This window comes from Lithobates pipiens, unplaced genomic scaffold, assembly GCF_037356315.1.
Source record: "Lithobates pipiens isolate NorthernLeopardFrog02 unplaced genomic scaffold, aLitPip1_a1.2 Scaffold_8, whole genome shotgun sequence".
Classification (NCBI taxonomy): domain Eukaryota; kingdom Metazoa; phylum Chordata; class Amphibia; order Anura; family Ranidae; genus Lithobates; species Lithobates pipiens.
The window spans coordinates 667,132,451-667,153,026 of record NW_027507903.1 but is presented as its reverse complement, the minus strand read 5'-3'; the positions used below and the strand labels follow the sequence as shown (position 1 = coordinate 667,153,026).

Genomic DNA, 20,576 nt, shown 5'->3' with positions numbered 1-20,576 from the left:
AGAAAATGTATTCAGGTGAAGCAGCAGGACCCTAACCCTCCAAACTCTGCGTGATCTTTTATATACCGGGACTCGCTCGTATGTATTGTACATGGAAGGGCAGATGCCCACATCCAAAATGGTGACGTTACTCCCCGGCTCTATTCACCATGACCTGACTTAACCCGTGACGTCATCTCTGAGTACGTGCGGCACGCGGCCGTCATGTGCGGGAGATTACTGGCGAAGATTGCAGCCAGGGCGGGGCTGAGGGGGTGGGCGTGCCCGGGAAGTGGAGGAGCAAGATGGCGGCGTCGGGCAGAGTGTGGGGGAGGGTCGGGGCTGTGTCAGGGGCCCTGGCTGTCAGTCTGGGAGCCTATGGAGCTCATGGTGAGAGAAAAGTCCGGAGCCCGGCTGGGGCCCCATTTTATATATATATATATACAGGAAGTGGGATGGGATAGTATATTGTACTCTGTGTCTGTGAACATTGTACGTCCATTAAAAAAAAAAAAAATCGCTGCCTTAAAGTGACAGCACCGTGTATATCATCCACACACCTGACAGGAGCCGAGCTTTCCCCGCTGGGTTCTCCCACATATGTGACGAGATGTATGGGAAGCCTGTGTACTGTGTGTGTATGTGTGTGGGCTACAGGCACTGAGGCCTATGGGGACCCCAGAAATGTCGCACGGCTCCGCGAGGCCTATGGGACCCCCTCTATTCTGGGGGCAATAGGGGAGCTCCTCTTCTCTCCCTCTTCCCCCTCCTCTACCTTCTTCCCCCTCCCTTCTTCTCCCTTCTCGCCCCCCTCCCTTCTTCCCCCTTCTCGCCCCCCTCCCTTCTTCCTTCTCCTTTTTCCCTCCTCCACCTTCCTCCTTCTTCCCCCCCCCCCTTTCCCCCTCCCTTCTTCCCCCCTTCTCCCTCCCTCCCTTCTCCCCCCCTTCTCCCCTCCCTCCCTTCTCCCCTCCCTCCCTTCTCCCCTTCTCCCCTCCCTCCCTTCTCCCCTCCCTCCCTTCTCCCCTTCTCTCCCCCCTCCCTTCTCTCCCCCCTCCCTTCTCTCCCCCCTCCCTTCTTACCCCCCTCTTCTCGTCCTCCTTCCCCCTCTTCACTCTTCATTCTCCTCCTTCCTCCCTCCCCTTTTTACCTCCCCCTCCCCCTTTTTACCTCCCCCTCCCCCTTTTTACCTCCCCCCTCCCCCTTTTTCTCTCCCCCCCTCTTCTCGTCCTCCTTCCCTCCCTCTTCTTGTCCTCCTTCCCTCCCTCTTCTTGTCCTCCTTCCCTCCCTCTTCTTGTCCTCCCCCCCCCTCTTCTCGTCCTCCTTCCCCCCCCTCTTCTCGTCCTCCTTCCCCCCCTCTTCTCGTCCTCCTTTCCCCCCCCCCTCTTCTCGTCCTCCTTTCCCCCCCCTCTTCTCGTCCTCCTTTCCCCCCCTCTTCTCGTCCTCCTTCCCCCCCCCTCTTCTCGTCCTCCTTCCCCCCCCCTCTTCTCGTCCTCCTTCCCCCCCCTCTTCTCGTCCTCCTTCCCCCCCCTCTTCTCGTCCTCCTTCCCCCCCCTCTTCTCATCGTCCTTCCCCCCCCCCCCTCTTCTCATCGTCCTTCCCCCCCCCTCTTCTCGTCCTCCTTCCCCCCCCCTCTTCTCGTCGTCCTCCCCCCCTCTTCTCGTCGTCCTCCCCCCCCTCTTCTCGTCGTCCTCCCCCCTCTTCTCGTCCTCCTTCCCCCCCTCTTCTCGTCCTCCTTCCCCCCCCCCTCTTCTCGTCCTCCTCCCCCCCTCTTCTCGTCCTCCTCCCCCCCCCTCTTCTCGTCCTCCTTCCCCCCCCCTCTTCTCGTCCTCCTTCCCCCCCCCCCTCTTCTCGTCCTCCTTCCCCCCCCCCTCTTCTCGTCCTCCTTCCCCCCCCCCTCTTCTCGTCCTCCTTCCCCCCCCCCTCTTCTCGTCCTCCTTCCCCCCCCCCTCTTCTCGTCCTCCTTCCCCCCCCTCTTCTCGTCCTCCTTCCCCCCCTCTTCTCGTCCTCCTTCCCCCCCCTCTTCTCGTCCTCCTTCCCCCCCCTCTTCTCGTCTCCTTCTCCCCCCTCTTCTCGTCGTCCTCCCCCCCCTCTTCTCGTCGTCCTCCCCCCCTCTTCTCGTCCTCCTTCCCCCCCCTCTTCTCGTCCTCCTTCCCCCCCCCTCTTCTCGTCCTCCTCCCCCCCTCTTCTCGTCCTCCTTCCCCCCCCTCTTCTCGTCCTCCTTCCCCCCCCTCTTCTCGTCCTCCTTCCCCCCCCCCCTCTTCTCGTCCTCCTCCCCCCCCCTCTTCTCGTCCTCCCCCCCCCCTCTTCTCGTCCTCCCCCCCTCTTCTCGTCCTCCCCCCCCTCTTCTCGTCCTCTCCCCCCCCTCTTCTCGTCCTCCTTCCCCCCCCTCTTCTCGTCCTCCTTCCCCCCCCTCCGTCCTCCTTCCCCCCCTCTTCTCGTCCTCCTTCCCCCCCCTCTTCTCGTCCTCCTTCCCCCCCTCTTCTCGTCCTCCTTCCCCCCCCCCCCTCTTCTCGTCCTCCTTCCCCCCCCCCTCTTCTCGTCCTCCTTCCCCCCCCCCCTCTTCTCGTCCTCCTTCCCCCCCTCTTCTCGTCCTCCTTCCCCCCCCCTCTTCTCGTCCTCCTTCCCCCCCCCCCCTCTTCTCGTCCTCCCTTCCCCCCCTCTTCTCGTCCTCCTTCCCCCCCCTCTTCTCGTCCTCCTTCCCCCCCCTCTTCTCGTCCTCCTTCCCCCCCCTCTTCTCGTCCTCCTTCCCCCCCCTCTTCTCGTCTTCCTTCCCCCCCCCTCTTCTCGTCCTCCTTCCCCCCCCCTCTTCTCGTCCTCCTTCCCCCCCCCTCTTCTCGTCCTCCTTCCCCCCCCCTCTTCTCGTCCTCCTTCCCCCCCCTCTTCTCGTCCTCCTTCCCCTTTTTAACTCCCTCTCCTCTCCTCCCCTCTTCCCCCCTCCTCTCCCCTCTTCTTCCCCCTATCCCCTCTTCTTCCCCCTCCCTCTCCCTCTCTCCCCTCTCTTCTCCCCCCCCCCCCCCTCTCCCCCTTCTCCCCCCCCTCTCCCCTCTTCTCCCCCCCCTCTCCCCTCTTCTCCCCCCCCCTCTCCCTTCTCTCTCCCCCCCTCCCCTCTTCTCTCTTCCCCCCCCCCCCCCTCCCCTCTTCTTCCCCCCCCCCTCCCCTCTTCTTCCCCCCCCCCTCCCCTCTTCTTCCCCCCCCCTCCCCTCTTCTTCCCCCCCCTCCCCTCTTCTTCCCCCCCTCCCCTCTTCTTCCCCCCCTCTCCCCTCTTCTTCCCCCTCTTCTCCCCCCCCTCTTCTCCCCTCTTCTCTCCCCCCTCTCTCCCCTCTTCTCTCCCCCCCTCTCTCCCCTCTTCTCTCCCCCCCCTCTCTCCCCTCTTCTTTCCCCCCTCTCCCCTCTTCTCCCTCCCTCTTCTCCCCCCCCTCTCCCCTCTTCTCCTCCCCCCTCTCCCCTCTTCTCCTCCTCCCCTCTTCTCCCCCCCTCTCTCCCTCTTCTCCCCCCCTCTCTCCCCTCTTCTCCCCCCCTCTTCTCCCCCACTCTCTCCCCTCTTCTCCCCCACTCTCTCCCCTCTTCTCCCCCCCTCTCTCCCCTCTTCTCCCCCCCTCTCCCCTCTTCTTCCCCCCCCCCTCCCCTCTTCTTCCCCCCCCCCTCCCCTCTTCCTTCCCCCCCCTCTCCCCTCTTCTTTCCCCCCCCTCTCCCCTCTTCTTTCCCCCCCCCTCTCCCCTCTTCTTTCCCCCCCTCTCCCCTCTTCTTTCCCCCCCTCTCCCCTCTTCTTTCCCCCCCTCTCCCCTCTTCTTCCCCCCCCCTCTCCCCTCTTCTCCCCCCTCTCCCCCTTCCTCTCTCTCCCCCCCTCTCTGCCCTCTTCTCCCCCCCTCTCTGCCCTCTTCTCCCCCCCTCTCTGCCCTCTTCTCCCCCCCTCTCTCCCCTCCCCCTCTTCTCCCCCCTCTCCCCTCTTCTCCCCCCCCCTCTCCACTCTTCTCCCTCCCCTCTCTCCCCCCCTCTCTCCCCCCTCTCTCCCCTCTTCTCCCCCCTCTCTCCCCTCTTCTCCCTCCCCTCTTCTCCCCCTCTCCCCTCTTCTTCCCCCCTCTCCCCTCTTCTTCCCCCCCTCCCTTCCCCCCTCTCCCCTCTTCTCCCCCCCTCTCTCCCCCCTCTCCCCTCTTCTTCCCCCCCTCTCCCCTCTTCTTCCCCCCCCTCGTCTTCTCCCCCCTCTCCCTCTCCCCCCCTCTCTCCCTCGTCTCCCCCCTCTCCCCCCCCTCTCTCCCTCTTCCCCCCCCCTCTCTCCCCTCTTCTCCCCCCCCTCTCTCCCCTCTTCTCCCCCCCTCTTCCCTCTTCTCCCTCCCTCTCCCCCCCTCTCTCCCCTCCTCTCTCTCTCCCCTCCTCTCTCTCCCCTCTCTCTCCCCTCCCCTCTTCTCCCCCCCCTCTCTCCCCTCTTCTCCCCCCCTCTCTCCCCTCTTCTCCCCCCTCTCCCCCTCTTCTCCCCCCCCCCCCTTCTCCCCTCTCTCCCCTCTTCCCCCCCCTCTCTCCCCTCTTCCCCCCCCTCTCTCCCCTCTTCCCCCCCCTCTCTCCCTCTTCCCCCCCTCTTCTCCCCCCCTCTCCCCTCTTCTCCAACCCCCATTTCTCCCTCTTCTCCTCTCTCCCCTCTCCCCCCATCTCTCCCCTCTTCCCCCCCCCTCTCTCCCCTCTTCTCCCCCCCTCTTCTCCCCCCCTCTCTCTCCCCTGTTCTCCCACCCCTTTCTCCCCACCCCTCTCTCCCCTCTTCTCCCACCCCTCTCTCCCCTCTTCTCCCACCCCTCTCTCCCCTCTTCTCCCCCCTCTCTCCCCTCTTCTCCCTCCTTCTTCCCCCCCTCTCCCCTCTTCTCCCCTCTTCCCCCCCTCTTCCCTCTTCTCCCTCCCTCCCCCCTTCTCCCCCTCCTCTCTCTCTCTCTCTCTCTCTCTCTCTCCCCTCCTCTCTCTCTCCCCTCCTCTCTCTCTCTCCCTCCTCTCTCTCTCTCCTCCCTCCTCTCTCTCCCCTCCCCTCTTCTCCCCCCCCTCTCTCTCCCCCCTCTTCTCTCCCCCTCTCCCTCCTCTTCTCCCCCCCTCTCCCTCCTCTTCTCCCCCCCCCCTCTCCCTCCTCTTCTCCCCCCCCCCTCTCCCTCCTCTTCTCCCCCCCCCTCTCCCTCCTCTTCTCCCCCCCCCTCTCCCTCCTCTTCTCCCCCCCCTCTCCCTCCTCTTCTCCCCCCCTCTCTCCCCTCTTCTCCCTCTCCCCTCTTCTCCCCCCTCTCTCCCCTTTTCTCCCCCTCTCTCCCCTCTTCTCCCCCCCTCTCCCCTCTCTCCCCCCCCCTCTCTCCCCCTCCTCTCCCCCCCTCTCCCCTCTTCTCCCCCCCCCCTCTCTCTCCCCTCTTCTCCCCCCCCCCCTCTCTCTCCCCTCTTCTCCCCCCCCTCTCTCTCCCCTCTTCTCCCCCCCCCTCTCTCTCCCCTCTTCCCCCCCCCCCTCTCCCCCCCCCTCTTCTCCCCCCCCTCTCTCCCCTCTTCTCCCCCCCTCTCTCCCCTCTTCTCCCCCCCCCTCTCTCCCCTCTTCTCCCCCCCCTCTCTCCCCTCTTCTCCCCCCCTCTCTCCCCTCTTCTCTCCCCCCTCTTCTCTCCCCCTCTTCTCTCCCCCTCTTCTCTCCCCCTCTTCTCTCCCCCTCTTCTCTCCCCCTCTTCTCTCCCCCTCTTCTCTCCCCCTCTTCTCTCCCCCTCTTCTCTCCCCCTCTTCTCTCCCCCTCTTCTCTCCCCTCTTCTCCCCCCCTCTCTCTCCCCTCTTCTCCCTCCTTCCCCCCCTCTTCTCCCCCCCCTCTCCCCTCTTCTCCACCCCCCCTCTCTCCTCTTCTCCCCCCCCTCTCTCCTCTTCTCCCCCCCTCTCTCTCCCCTCTTCTCCCCCCTCTCTCCCCTCTTCTCTTCTCCCCCCCTCTCTCCCCCCCCTCTCTCCCCTCTTCTCCCCCCCCCCCCTCTCTCCCCTCTTCTCCCCCCCCCCCCCCTCTCTCCCCTCTTCTCCCCCCCTCTCTCTCCCCTCTTCTCCCCCCCCTCTCTCTCCCCTCTTCTCCCCCCCCTCTCTCTCCCCCCCTCTCTCCCCTCTTCTCCCCCCCCCCTCTCCCCTCTTCTTACCCCCCCTCTCTCTCCCCTCTTCTCCCCCCCTCCTCTATGATTCTATGATGGGGAGCAAAATATGACACTACACCGGCCACACAATAGAGGAGAGGAATGGGCCAATGCATAATTGGATTGGCTGAGCTATTTAACTTCTGGCTCCTCCCACTGGCCATGAGAGTGGACCTGATGGGAAACTGCAACACTCTTAAAACCATTCTGGCTCCACCCATCCCTGACCAATGTGCTCTATCAACATCAGGAATGGGTGGAGCCAGAATGGTTTTAAATATATAAGTATCTATGTGATCTTTGTGTCTTCCTGACCTCAGCCACAGCCCCTCCCCCCCTACAGTAAGAGAGATTCACCAATAAACTCCTCTGTAGCTCAGCTGGTCACTTCTTTTATTTTCTTATCACCTGAAGTTTTTATCATTTTGTGTCTCTTGCAGGATTCAGACGCAGCGACCGCGATGAATACCTGAAAGAGGTGAGGCGTCCTCAGGAGGTGTTCTTTTTTTTTTCCAGAATGTATCGGTTATAATACTTTTATTAGAATTATGGCAACACTTCAGGATTAGTTTGAACCACCCCTCCCCTCCTCCGAGTCTTATACTCACCTGTCATACATCCAGAGATATCACCTCCCCTCCATCCCCTCCTCCGAGTCTTATACCCACCTGTCATACATCCAGAGATATCACCTCCCCTCCATCCCCTCCTCAGAGTCTTATACCCACCTGTCATACATCCAGAGATATCACCTCCCCTCCATCCCCTCCTCCGAGTCTTATACCCACCTGTCATACATCCAGAGATATCACCTCCCCTCCATCCCCTCCTCCGAGTCTTATACCCACCTGTCATACATCCAGAGATATCACCTCCCCTCCATCCCCTCCTCCGAGTCTTATACCCACCTGTCATACATCCAGAGATATCACCTCCCCTCCATCCCCTCCTCAGAGTCTTATACCCACCTGTCATACATCCAGAGATATCACCTCCCCTCCATCCCCTCCGAGCCTTATACTCACCTGTCATACATCCAGAGATATCACCTCCCCTCCATCCCCTCCTCCGAGTCTTATACCCACCTGTCATACATCCAGAGATATCACCTCCCTCCACCCCCTCCTCCGAGTCTTATACCCACCTGTCATACATCCAGAGATATCACCTCCCCTCCACCCCCTCCTCCGAGTCTTATACCCACCTGTCATACATCCAGAGATATCACCTCCCCTCCATCCCCTCCTCAGAGTCTTATACCCACCTGTCATACATCCAGAGATATCACATCCCCTCCTCCGAGTCTTATACCCACCTGTCATACATCCAGAGATATCACCTCCCCTCCATCCCCTCCTCCGAGTCTTATACCCACCTGTCATACATCCAGAGATATCACCTCCCCCTCCATCCCCTCCTCCGAGTCTTATACCCACCTGTCATACATCCATAAATATTACCTCCCCTCCATCCCCTCCTCCGAGTCTTATACTCACCTGTCATACATCCAGAGATATCACCTCCTCTCCGTCCCCTCCTCCGAGTCTTATACCCACCTGTCATACATCCAGAGATATCACCTCCCCTCCATCCCCTCCTCCGAGTCTTATACCCACCTGTCATACATCCAGAGATATCACCTCCCCTCCTCCGAGTCTTATACCCACCTGTCATACATCCAGAGAGATATCACCTCCCCTCCATTCCCTCCTCCGAGTCTTATACCCACCTGTCATACATCCAGAGAGATATCACCTCCCCTCCATTCCCTCCTCCGAGTCTTATACTCACCTGTCATACATCCAGAGATATCACCTCCCCTCCATCCCCTCCTCCGAGTCTTATACCAGTCTGTCATACATCCAGAGATATCACCTCCCCTCCATCCCCTCCTCCGAGTCTTATACCAGTCTGTCATACATCCAGAGATATCACCTCCCCTCCATCCCCTCCTCCGAGTCTTATACTCACCTGTCATACATCCAGAGATATCACCTCCCCTCCATCCCCTCCTCCGAGTCTTATACTCACCTGTCATACATCCAGAGATATCACCTCCCCTCCATCCCCTCCTCCGAGTCTTATACTCACCTGTCATACATCCAGAGATATCACCTCCTCTCCGTCCCCTCCTCCGAGTCTTATACCCACCTGTCATACATCCAGAGATATCACCTCCCCTCCATCCCCTCCTCCGAGTCTTATACCACCTGTCATACATCCAGAGATATCACCTCCCCTCCTCCGAGTCTTATACCCACCTGTCATACATCCAGAGATATCACCTCCCCTCCTCCGAGTCTTATACCCACCTGTCATACATCCAGAGAGATATCACCTCCCCTCCATTCCCTCCTCCGAGTCTTATACCCACCTGTCATACATCCAGAGAGATATCACCTCCCCTCCATTCCCTCCTCCGAGTCTTATACTCACCTGTCATACATCCAGAGATATCACCTCCCCTCCATCCCCTCCTCCGAGTCTTATACCAGTCTGTCATACATCCAGAGATATCACCTCCCCTCCATCCCCTCCTCCGAGTCTTATACTCACCTGTCATACATCCAGAGATATCACCTCCCCTCCATCCCCTCCTCCGAGTCTTATACTCACCTGTCATACATCCAGAGATATCACCTCCCCTCCATCCCCTCCTCAGAGTCTTATACCCACCTGTCATACATCCAGAGATATCACCTCTCCTCCGAGTCTTATACCCACCTATCATACATCCAGAGAGAGATCAGCTCCCCTCCATCCCCCACAGTGTTTGCTGGGATATGTAGTGCTGCAGGTGTTGGCTACCTCGCTGTGTAACTCCACCACAATTCTGGTCGTAATACCACCCAGTAGGATACCTGTGTGCAATGAATATGTTTAAGTGTTTATTTTTTTTATTTTTTTTAGTCAACCACATTACACTGTTTTTTTTTTTTCTGTGCCCTGGGGTTATCTTTATAAGTTGGCTGACAATAGAGAAGAGAATTTCCTAAAAAGTTATACTTCTGTCTCCTTCCAGCTGTTTGCAACTGGGAACCAGTACCACTTCCTGCACAGCCTGGCCTTATTGGCTGTGCCTCACTGCAGGCGCCCTCTGCTGGTAGGTCAGCCATTATGTTGTAATTAAATGATTTTAAAAGGATATTCCACTCAGAACTGATATTCTATCGTTTGGAACTCTCTACCCCCCCCCATCCCTCTTTATTACACCTTATACCTGTCTGTGATCTCCCCTCCCTCTGTATTAGTGTCTGGTGTATGTACAGTATTATTGTATCCTATACAGTGACAATACATGTTGTGTGTGTTTGACCCTTCCCCTCCAGGCGGGATCTCTGCTGACATCGGGGATTGTTCTGTTCTGTGGGACGTTCTATTACCATGCATTGACCGGGAACCCCTCTCTTACCAAGGCTGCACCTTTGGGAGGCACTCTTCTCATACTGGGCTGGGCTGCCATGGCCCTCTAATCCTCTGTCTGAATGATCCTTCTCCCCCCCCCCCCCCCCCCCCCCGACCTGGTATATTATATATATTATCCTTCTACTAATTCCAAATCACATGTTTATATTCTGTATATGATGTGAAATTTTATAATAAATCTATGTATCTAAGTTGTTTTACTTCATCCATATAGTGCTGACAAATTCCATAGAGCTGTACACAGAACACCAAACCATTGATATCAATCTCTGCAGCAGAGGAGATTATTATTATTATACATTTATATAGCTCTAACATATACCGCAGTGCTGTACAGAGAACACTGAGGAGGAGGTTGCACTCTAATGCCCCCCCGCCCACAGTCGCACACTATTATTATTATTATTATTATATGTATATAAAGTGCCCCCTTAACTTTTCACAGTGCCCTCTAGCTTGCTGCAGTGTCCAGCTCCCCGACCTCTTGCAGTGCCCTCCAGTCTCCCACAGTGCCCTGCAAAGACCCAGCCTCTTGGAAAGACCCATCGGCAACCCTCTAGAGGTCCCACCCCCACACTTGCCTCCAGCTCCCTTAAAAAAAGCCTCGTCCCCTACAAAGCCAACCAGTCTGCTGCAGAGTCCCCTAACCCCCTTCAGGACCACCATCCCCCCCCCCCCCACAGTGACCCCCCAGCTCCATACACAGATTTCCAGTAATTCACTGTGTAGTTTTGCATTCCCGTACCTTTTTATAGGGTGAGTATATAGCTAGTCAAGTTGAAGAAAGATACAAGTTCATCTTGTTCAACCAATAGAAAAAATAAATAGCCTCCGTATACATGATCCTATACCCATGGATGATCCAGAGGAAGGAAACCCCCCTATAAAGTATGATCCAATTTGCTCCAGCAGCAGAAGAAATAAATTCCTTCCTGAACTCCCCTCCCTGTCAGGAACCATGAATCAGACTGAGACAATTAAATCACACTTGTTTATTAATAAAAAATAAAAAGGTAAATAGAAAAAGTGTAGTCAAGCATAGCCAGAGTCCTGTAGCCACATTGGGTAGTCAGCCAGTCCAAAGTTTATAAACCAGATCGGGTAATCAACCAGGCCTGAAGTCAGGGATCCAAGGAGAGCAACTGTAAGCAGGATAAGGAGCCAGGTGGGATGTCAGCAAGCCAGTCTTGAAACGAACAGCAGGAGATGGTTCCTTGTGATGTGACCAATGCAAAGGCAGAGGGGAAGTGAGCTGGAAGGCTTTAAATAGGCAGGTCAGACGAGCATCATCGGGAACAGCTGGTAACTGTGGAGAGAGAAGAGAGCTGGCAATTAGCCGACAGCTGAGCGGCCAGCCCAGAGGAGGAAGGGCTAAGCCAGCCCTGACACTCCCCCAGGAAGAAATCAGATCTTTCCAAACAGTGTAGATGGTTGTTAGGATGCAGACAGCTGAGCCACACAGTATTGTTGGTTGGTAGGACGCTGGTGGCCGGGGCACACAGTATCATTGGTTGCTAGGACGCAGGTCACACAGTGTTATTGGTTTCTAAGACACAGGTGGCCAGGCTACACTGTCATCAGCAGACAGGATGCGAGTGGCTGGGCTACACAGTGGCATTGGTTGCTCCCAGTCACTCACATGCTCAGCGTCTAAATGCTAGCTTGGCCAAATTGCTGGCTTTTCAGCTGGTAGACTCTTCCCCCTTTTGTGAATTTGTGGAATGTGCTGTGGCAGGTTACAAAAAGACATTTATTTTCACGGAAGGCCATTTCGGCTCTTTACCGGTATGTGGAAGGCAATGTTTTTGCCTCGTTGGACAGGGCAGTCAGCAGTAAGGTGCATATTACCGCTGACTCATGGTCCAGCAGGCATGAGCAGGGATGTTACCTTTCCTTCACAGCGCACTGGGTAACTCTGCTGGCAAGGATGCAGGACATGGTTCAGTGTTGTTGGAGTTTGTTCCACCACCATACCTCCAGAATGCTAATGGTGATTCTGCCACAACTCTCTCCTCCACCCCCTCCTGTTCCTCCTCTATGGCCTCTACTGCAGATTTGACCTCTGAACCAGTGGTGCTCCGTAAGCGTTCAAGGTTCTCCGCAAGCAGGCTAAAAGATGCCATGCAGTGCATGAGTTGGTCTGCCTAGGGGACAGGAGCCACACTGGGCAGATATTCTGTCAGCTCTGCAGGAGCAGGCTCAGAGGTGGTTGACACCACACCAGCTTCAGCCAGGAATGGTTGTATGCGACAATGGCACCAACCTTCTCTCTGCCCTCCGACAGGGACACTTGACCCATGTTCCATGTTTGGCACACGTCCTGAATTTGCTGGTGCAGTGTTTCTTGAGCAGGTACCCAGGCTTACAGGATCTCCTGAGCTAGGCCAGAAAAGTCTGTGGTCATTTCTGCCAGTTATACAATGCCAGTGCTCGGCTGGCTGACATTCAAAGGGAATGCAACCTGCCCACCAACCGCCTCATTTGTGACATGCCCACCAGGTGGAACTCAACGTTGGTAATGCTGCAGCGGCTGCACACACAGCAGAGGGTCATCAATGAGTACCTGTGTGAGTATAGCACCAGGACAGGGTCAGGGGAGCTTGGCTTCTTTTCACCACGCCGGTGGCTACTGATCAAGGATGCATGCACTGTCCTGTCACCATTTAAGGAGGCCGCAAGGATGGTGAGCAGTAACAATGCATGCATCAGTGACACTGTCCCTGTAGTCTTCCTGCTGGAGCACATGTTTCGTGAAATCATGGACAGGGCACTTGAGGCAGAACAGCAGGAGGAAAAGGAGGACGTCCTTTCCTCTCAAGGTCCCCTTTATCCAGACAGTGTTCCTGCTGACCTGCCAAACACACAGGAAGAAGAGGAGGAGGAGGATTGTGTCAGCATGGACGTTGAGGATAACATGCAGCAGCAGTCTTCAAGGGAGGGTTTTCAGTCCCCAGAAACCCAAGGAGTTGTACGTGGCTGGGAGGAGGTAGTTATGGATCATGTGATCCTTAGCGACCCAGAGGACTCAGAATCAAATGCCTCCGCAAACTTACACTGCATGGCATTCCTGATTCTGCAAAGCCTGCAAAAGGACCCTAGGATTCGTAGTATCAAGAAGAGGGATCATTACTGGTTGGCAACCCTCCTTGATACACATTACAAGGGTAAGGTTGCAGAACTCCTGCCTTTGCAGAAGGAGCGGAGGATGAAACCTCTTCAGGAGGCCTTGAAGAAAGGTTTGCGCAACGCATTTCCAGACCCTGGGAAGTTACAATTTCCTCGTGCTGGACAACGTGTTGCTAAGGCTTCATTCAGTCAGAGGAAGAGCGGTGGAGAAGGTGGCCGGCTGACGATGCCTTTAAACAATTTTTCAGTTCTCAGCGACAGGGTCTAATCGGTTCAAGCAACCATCGCCAGCATCTGCATTACATGGTGCAGGAATATCTAGGGGCAAGAGTAAGCTTGGAGACCTTTCCAACAGACCATCCGCTGGGTTACTGGGTCTTGAGGATGGACCACTGGCCAGAACTTGCTCAATATGCAATTGAGCTACTGGCCTGTCCTGCACCCAGCATGCTTTCTGAACGCACATTCAGTCCTGCTCGAGGGTTTGCAACAGATCAAAGAGTGCGCCTGTCCACAGACTCCATTGATAGGCTCACATTCATAAAAATGAATCAGTCTTGGATCAGCAGCTATCAAGCACCTGATGCTGATGTAACCGATATAATTTGCTATGGATGTGGGATCCCTTGAAGACTGCCTATGCTAACTATCATATTCCTCCTCAATCTTGATGATGCTAGCTTCCAACAATATTTTTGGTTTAGGGCACCACCACCCCCACCACCCAAGGCCCAATTTTTCTGCCCCTATTTAACAGAGGCTTGTAATTAAAAATTTTGATCTTTGAATACGGGAGTGAGCGCCCCATTGAGAGAGTGGAGAATAAACCCCGCTTGGTTGGAACTAATTGATGGATCTAACCTCTTGGGGGATGAAATAGGGGTATTCCTTCAGGCTAATAGAGGGACAGCGGCCCCTGGTATGGTTTGGGATTCCCTTAAAGCCTTTATTAGGGGACTACTTATTCAGAAAATTGCAATACTAAAACGGGAGTCTCGAACTCAGGAAGAGAAAATTCGTAATAACGTTATTCAGGCTGAGAGAGAGTTTGTAGAAGACCCATCGCCGGGGAAACAACAAACCTGGGAGGATAATCAACAGATATACAAAATGGCACTCTTAAAAAAAGTGGAGAATCAACGTATTTTCCAACACCAATACTATTTTGGCGAAGGGGAGAAGGTAGGTCGAGTCCTCTCCTTATTGACTCGTGTCAACAGCCCCCCTACAGTAATATCGGCAATTAAAACGCAGAAGGGTGGCACTGTATTTAGGCCCTCCGAGGTTATGACGGAACTGGGGGAGTATTATAGAACATTATATAAATCATCGGTACAGAGTTGTGAAGATCTGGCCACTAACTTTTTGCATCAAATAGATATCCCCGTGCTTTCAGACCAGGATAAGTTGAACTTAGATCTACCACTTACTCTGGAAGAATTAAAATTGGCAATGAATAGTATGTCCAACTATAAAGCTCCTGGACCCGATGGGTTACCAGTGGAAATCTATAAGCGATACAGCGAACAGCTGATACCAGCGTTACTGGAAACCTTAAACTACGCATTGGAGGCGGGGGAACTCCCCGCTTCAATGCGGGAGGCCAATATTATTTTAATTCTTAAAGAGGGGAAGGACCAACAAGAGGTCTCGTCGTACCGGCCGATATCTCTGCTATGTTCAAACATAAAAATATTAGCCAAGGCCTTAGCAACCCGTCTAAATAGTTGCATCCATAAATTAATTCACCCAGATCAATCCGGGTTTATCCCGGGCAGAACAACTAATTCCAATATTAGGAGAGTATTTTTAAACCTACAAATACCTAGAGACGGTGGCAATCCAGGTGCTATACTAGCTTTGGACGCTACTAAGGCTTTCGATAGCCTGGACTGGGATTATCTCTGGGGTGTATTGGAATGTTTTGGCTTTGGCACCCAATTTACCAACTGGGTAAAATTATTATATAGGGGACCCAGGGCTAAGATTAAAATGGGGACCCTATTCTCCGACATGTTTTGCCTAGAAAGGGGAACGAGGCAGGGATGCCCGCTGTCTCCCCTCCTGTTCGTGCTGGCGATGGAACCCCTGGCTGTGATGGCAAGATCACGCCCTGACATCCGGGGATTCCGGCGCGGACTGGAGGAGGAGAAACTGGCTTTGTTTGCGGACAATGTTCTATTTTTTGTGGATGAGGTGCGGTCAACTTTGAGTAACGTGGTACGGCTAATGGAGGAATTTGGGCAGCAGTCAGGATTGGTCATTAATTGGAGTAAATCAGCCCTTATGCCACTAATAGAGTCTGAAGAGTTAATATTGCCTAGAGTTGAGGGTTTAGAAGTGGTACCTAAGCTGAAATACTTGGGGGTTTGGATTTCCAGAGATGTAGATCGATATGTAGAGGAGAATTTGGTACCACTGCTGGCAAAGTTGAAGCAGAAGGTCAATAGCTGGTGTCGCCTCCCCTTGTCTGTGGCGGGACGCTGTAACCTTGTAAAAATGATCTGGCTGCCCCAGATTTTGTACATCCTCCATAATTCACCAGTCTGGATTAACCAGAAATGGTTTGACAGACTTGAGGGATTAATTAGAGAACTAATATGGAAAAAGAGACAGCCTCGGATTCGGCTGCGGACGCTGCAACTCCCCGTGGAGAAGGGAGGAGTGGCGATCCCACACTTAAAAACATACTTCCTATCAGCCCAGCTCCAGCATTTAGCTGGGGCTGGACTGGAGGAGGGTAGCTATCCGAATCATAAACTGATGATTAATAATGCATACCATAGAATTTTAGTTGAAGTCCTGGAGGCTAATTCATTTGCCCATAAGTGTCCCACTAACGCTCTAGCAAGGAAATTATGGCAGCTAGCTAAACGACTCTTGGACCATGGGGGGGTAACAGAGTATACCCCCCTATGGAACAATAGAGAACTAGCGGAACTAAATAGTATAGATCGCTCTCTTGAGTGGGAGAAGAGAGGGATTGGAAGATTGGTGCATCTCTATCAGGGGAACACTATAAAATCTTTTGAAGACCTTCGCCAGGAATTTGGTATCTCTAATAAAACATTCTATATATACTTACAAGTGAGACATGGGATACATTCCCAGTATGGCACACTTGTAATTGAGAGGAAGAAGAATCCCCTAATACAGAGACTTCTCGAGCAAGGACAATTAAAGGGCCAGATCTCCTACCTATATACAAGACTTAAGGACAAAGTTCTGAATGGAGAGGCATTGGATAAATGTAGGAAAAGATGGGAGGATGACCTGGGTCCAATTGAGCAGGTACAATGGGACGAGATCTTAGCACAGGGGAATCTGGTGTCCATCTCCCCATCGCAGCGCATGTCCCATAAGCTTTTTCTATATAGAGCATATTACACCCCTAAAAAAATGAGGAGGATAAATAGAAAGCTTAATGGCGAGTGCCCTAGATGTGGAGCACCGGGAGACTTAATCCATATGGTTTGGAAGTGCCCCAAATTATACCGCTACTGGATAGATATTGTACGTAGTATCAATAGGATTTTTAATACCATTTTGGAACCCGAAGCTAGGCTTTGCCTACTAGGGATTATGGATACGAGTAGAATTTCTGCTGCGACAAAAATATCTATATTTAGGTGTTTGTACCAGGCTAGACGCTTGATTGCGCTGAACTGGCAAGCAAAAACTCCTCCAGTACTGAGCGCATGGACAAATGCTATAAACTCCACGATCTGGTGTGAACGGGCAATGTACATTAGACAAAATAATCTTAAAAAATTCAAGTCGCTTTGGATTCCATGGCTGCGTGATATCGGCTACCCTCTAGATGAGATACCGTAGGATGAGACCTAGGCTGTATTGTACCTAGGCCGGGCCTGGTGGGGCTCGGGAGATTATCGGAAGATTCTTACTATTGTATCTGAGCCTCCTTGCCGTTTCGCCACTGGTTTGGCTTGTTGAGTAGACTTGATTGGACCTCACAGCAGGCGTTCGAAGCACAGGGTTGGGGGGGGGGGGTAGGGGTTAGTTCTGTAGCCCACTAGGGATAATTAGTGCGTTAGTCATGGTAATGTTTTTTATATTATGTAATGTATCTTTCTTCGTTTTAAAGGATAAGTTGTTATTCCCTGCTGATATGCAAAAAATTTTTTCTACAACTGTAAAAGCATGTTATTTGTATGTATATTCTAAATGCATATATATTCAATAAAGATTAATTAAATTAAAAAAAAGATAAAAAAAAAAAATTTTGATCTAATATTTCACAGCTGCGCCCAACAAGAGTATCTGTGAGGGGTTACAGTATTGTAGGACCACCACCACCACCACCCCCACTCAAGGCCCAATTTTTCTGCCCCGGTTTAACCACTTGCCGACCAGCCACCGCAGTTTTACTGCGGCAAAATGGCATGGCTGGGCAAAACAAATATATCTTACATCGCTTTGCCTTTTGGCCACTAGGGGTGCACACGCTTGCAGCATGTGCTCGGAGCCGATGCGAGTGCCTGGCGGGCGCGATGACTGCCGGGCACCCACGATTGCTCGTTACAGAGCAAGAACCAGGATCTGTGTGTGTAAACACACAGATCCTGGTTCTTTCAGAGGAGCAGAGACAGATGGTGTTTTCATATTAAATATGAACGCTGATCTCTCTCTCCTCCTAGACAGTCCCCCCCCCCCACAGTTAGAACACACACCTAGGGAACACGGTTAACCCCTTGATCGGCCCCTAGTGTTAACCCCTTCCCTGCCAGTGACATTTATACAGTAATCAGTGCATTTTTATAGCACTGATCACTGTATAATTGTCAATGGTCCCAAAAATGTGTCCAATTTGTCTGCTGCAATATTGAAGCTCTGATAAAAATCACAGCTTGCCACCATTACTAGTAAAAAATAATAATAAAAATAATAAAAATGCCATAAATCGATCCCCTATTTTGTAGGCGCTATAACTTTTGCGCAAACCAATCAATATACGCTTATTGTGATATTATTATTATTTTTTTTACCAAGAATATGTAGAAGAATATGTATCGGCCTAAACTGAGGAAAAAATGTGTTTTTTCGATAAAAAATGTGGCATATTTATTATAGCAAAAAAGTAAAAGATTTTTTTTTTCAAAATGGTCGTGCTTCTTTTGTTTATGGCGCAAAAAATAAAAAACGCAGAGGTGATCAAATACCACCAAAAAAAATCTCTATTTGAGGGGGGAAAAAAAGGCGTCAATTTTGTTTGGGTACAGCGTCGCCCGACCGCGCAATTGTCAGTTAAAGCGACGCAATGCCTTATCGCAAAAAATGGCCTGGTCATTGAGCAGCCAAATCGTCCGTGGCTGAAGTGGCTAACAGGGGCATGTAATTAAAATTTTTGATCTAATATTTCACAGCAGGGCCTGTTCCTGCACCCAACAAGAGTAACTGTGAGGGGTTACAATGTCCTGGCTCCACCAAAACCAAAGGCCCAATTTTTATGCCCCTGTTTAACAGGGGCATGTAATTACAATGACCTTTTTTTTTTGTTTAAAATTTTGGTGTGGGGTTCCCCTTAATATCCATACCAGACCTGAAGGACCTGGTATGGATTTTGGGGGGGGGGGGGGGGGATTCACGCCATTTTTTTTTTTTGGTATTTTTATCTATATTGCTGGGATCCGACAATACATTACAGCAGCAAGCAGTTTTAAATTACTTTTTTTTTTCCTTTAGAAATGTCATTTTGCTGTAGTACTGTTATAAACAGGGGAAAGATACACCACTTTTCAGGCATACTATAGACACCCCCCATGCACGATATTTAAAGGAATATTTAATTTTTATTCTTTCACTTTAAGCATTATTAAAATCACTGCTCCCGTAAAAACTGACATTTTTAAAACTTTTTTTTATGCATTGATACATGTCCCCTGGGGCAGGACCCGGGTCCCCAAACACTTTTTATGGCAATAACTTGAATATAAACCTTTAAAATTAGCACTTTTAATTTTTCCCGTTTGCGTCCCATAGACTTTAACGGTGTTTTGCGCAAATTTTTTGCATGTTCTGATGCAAATTGACCTGGGGGTGTTCGACTCATCCCTATTTCCTAGAATGCAGATCACACAGTGTCATCAGTTGCTAGGATACAGGTCACACAGTGTCATCAGTTGCTAGGATACAGGTCACACAGTGTCATCAGTTGCTAGAATGCAGATCACACAGTGTCATCAGTTGCTAGGATACAGGTCACATGGTGTCATCAGTTGCTAAAATGCAGGTCACACAGTGTCATCAGTTGCTAGGATGCAGGTCACACAGTGTCATCGATTACCAGGATGCAGGTCACACAGAGTCATCGGTTGCTAGGATGCAGGCCACACCGTGTTATTATTTGTTAGGACACACATGGCCAGGCTACACAGTATCATCAGTAGACAAGATGTGCCTGGGCCACTCAGTGGCACTGTTGCTAGGATGCACGTCAGTGTCATTGGTTGCTAGGATGCAGCTCACACAGTGTCAATAGTTGCTAGGACTCGGGTCACAGTGTCATTGTTTGCTCGGATGCAGGTCACACAGTGCCATTGGTTGCTAGGACTTAAATCACACAGTACCATTGGTTGCTAAGACATAAGTCACACGGTGCCATCAGTTGCTAGGACATAAGTCACACAGTGCCATTGGTTGCTAGGACATGTCACATAGTGCCATTGGTTGTTATGACATGTCACACAGTGCCATTGGTTGCTAGGACACAGGTCACATAGGGCCATTGGTTGCTAGGACTCAGGTCACATAGGGTCATTGGTTGCTAGGACATAAGTAACACAGGGTCATTGGTTGCTAGGACATAAGTCACACGGTGTCATTGGTTGCTAGGACACAGGTCACACGGTGTCATTGGTTGCTAGGACATAAGTAACACAGGGTCATTGGTTGCTAGGACACAGGTCACACGGTGTCATTGGTTGCTAGGACACAGGTCACACTGTGTCATTGGTTGCTAGGACACATGTCCTGGCAACCAATGACCCTATGTGACCTGTGTCCTAGCAACCAATGACACCGTGTGACCTGTGTCCTAGCAACCAATGACACCGTGTGACCTGTGTTCTAGCAACCAATGACACCGTGTGACCTGTGTCCTAGCAACCAATGACACCGTGTGACTTATGTCCTAGCAACCAATGACCCTATGTGACCTAAGGCACACAGTGTCAGTGGTTGCTAGGACATAGGTCACACGGTGTCATTGGTTGCTAGGACATAACTCACACGGTGTCATTGGTTGCTAGGATGCAGGTCACACAGCGCAATTGCCATTGGTTGCTAGGATACAGGCATCTGCGGCATTATAACAATGACACTGTGGTATGGACTCTCTCGCCTCACTGCCGCCCCCTCGTGTCCTGATCGGGGCTGTGCCCCGTGTATTGGACGTACTATGGGGGGGGGGGGGGCGCTATGAGAACAATGTATATAGACGAGTATGGAGGGAAGACTGGAAAGGTGTGTATGCCGAGTGACCGGACAGCGCCCCTCCTCCACACACCCATTGTTATCTCTCATATACACAGACAGAGCTGTATTGTACGCGGAAGGGCAGGTGCCCACATCCAAGATGGCGGCGGCAACTCCTATACTTGCGGCGTGCTCCTCAGCTAAAAGGACAGAAACAGGATGGCGCTGTAGTGTCACAGTTTGATGCCTATCACAGGATGGTGCGGAAGTGACGTTGTTGCGTACTGCGCATGCGCGATGCGTTCCAAACGCTCGCGCCGTGCGTTCCAACATAGTTTCGGCAATACAGTTCAGCGAAACCATCACATAATGTTACGGAAGTGATGTTACACACAACACAAACACGGCCACGTTGTTGCGTACTGCGCATGCGCGATGCGTTCCAAACACTTGCGCCGTGCGTTCCAACATAGTTTCGGCAATACAGTTCAGCGAAACCAT

The 20,576-nt window shown here is 52.5% G+C and overlaps 1 protein-coding gene across 1 annotated transcript; it reads left to right on the top strand.

The window, feature by feature from the left end:
• Positions 1 to 234: 234 nt before the first annotated feature.
• Positions 235 to 9,706, top strand: LOC143961903 (transmembrane protein 256 homolog). The gene is made up of 4 exons (XM_077471235.1): positions 235 to 369; positions 6,530 to 6,567; positions 9,112 to 9,192; positions 9,419 to 9,706. The coding sequence occupies exons 1-4, from the start codon at positions 285 to 287 to the stop codon at positions 9,560 to 9,562; spliced, it is 348 nt and encodes a 115-aa protein (XP_077327361.1). The 5' UTR covers positions 235 to 284; the 3' UTR covers positions 9,563 to 9,706.
• Positions 9,707 to 20,576: the final 10,870 nt, after the last annotated feature.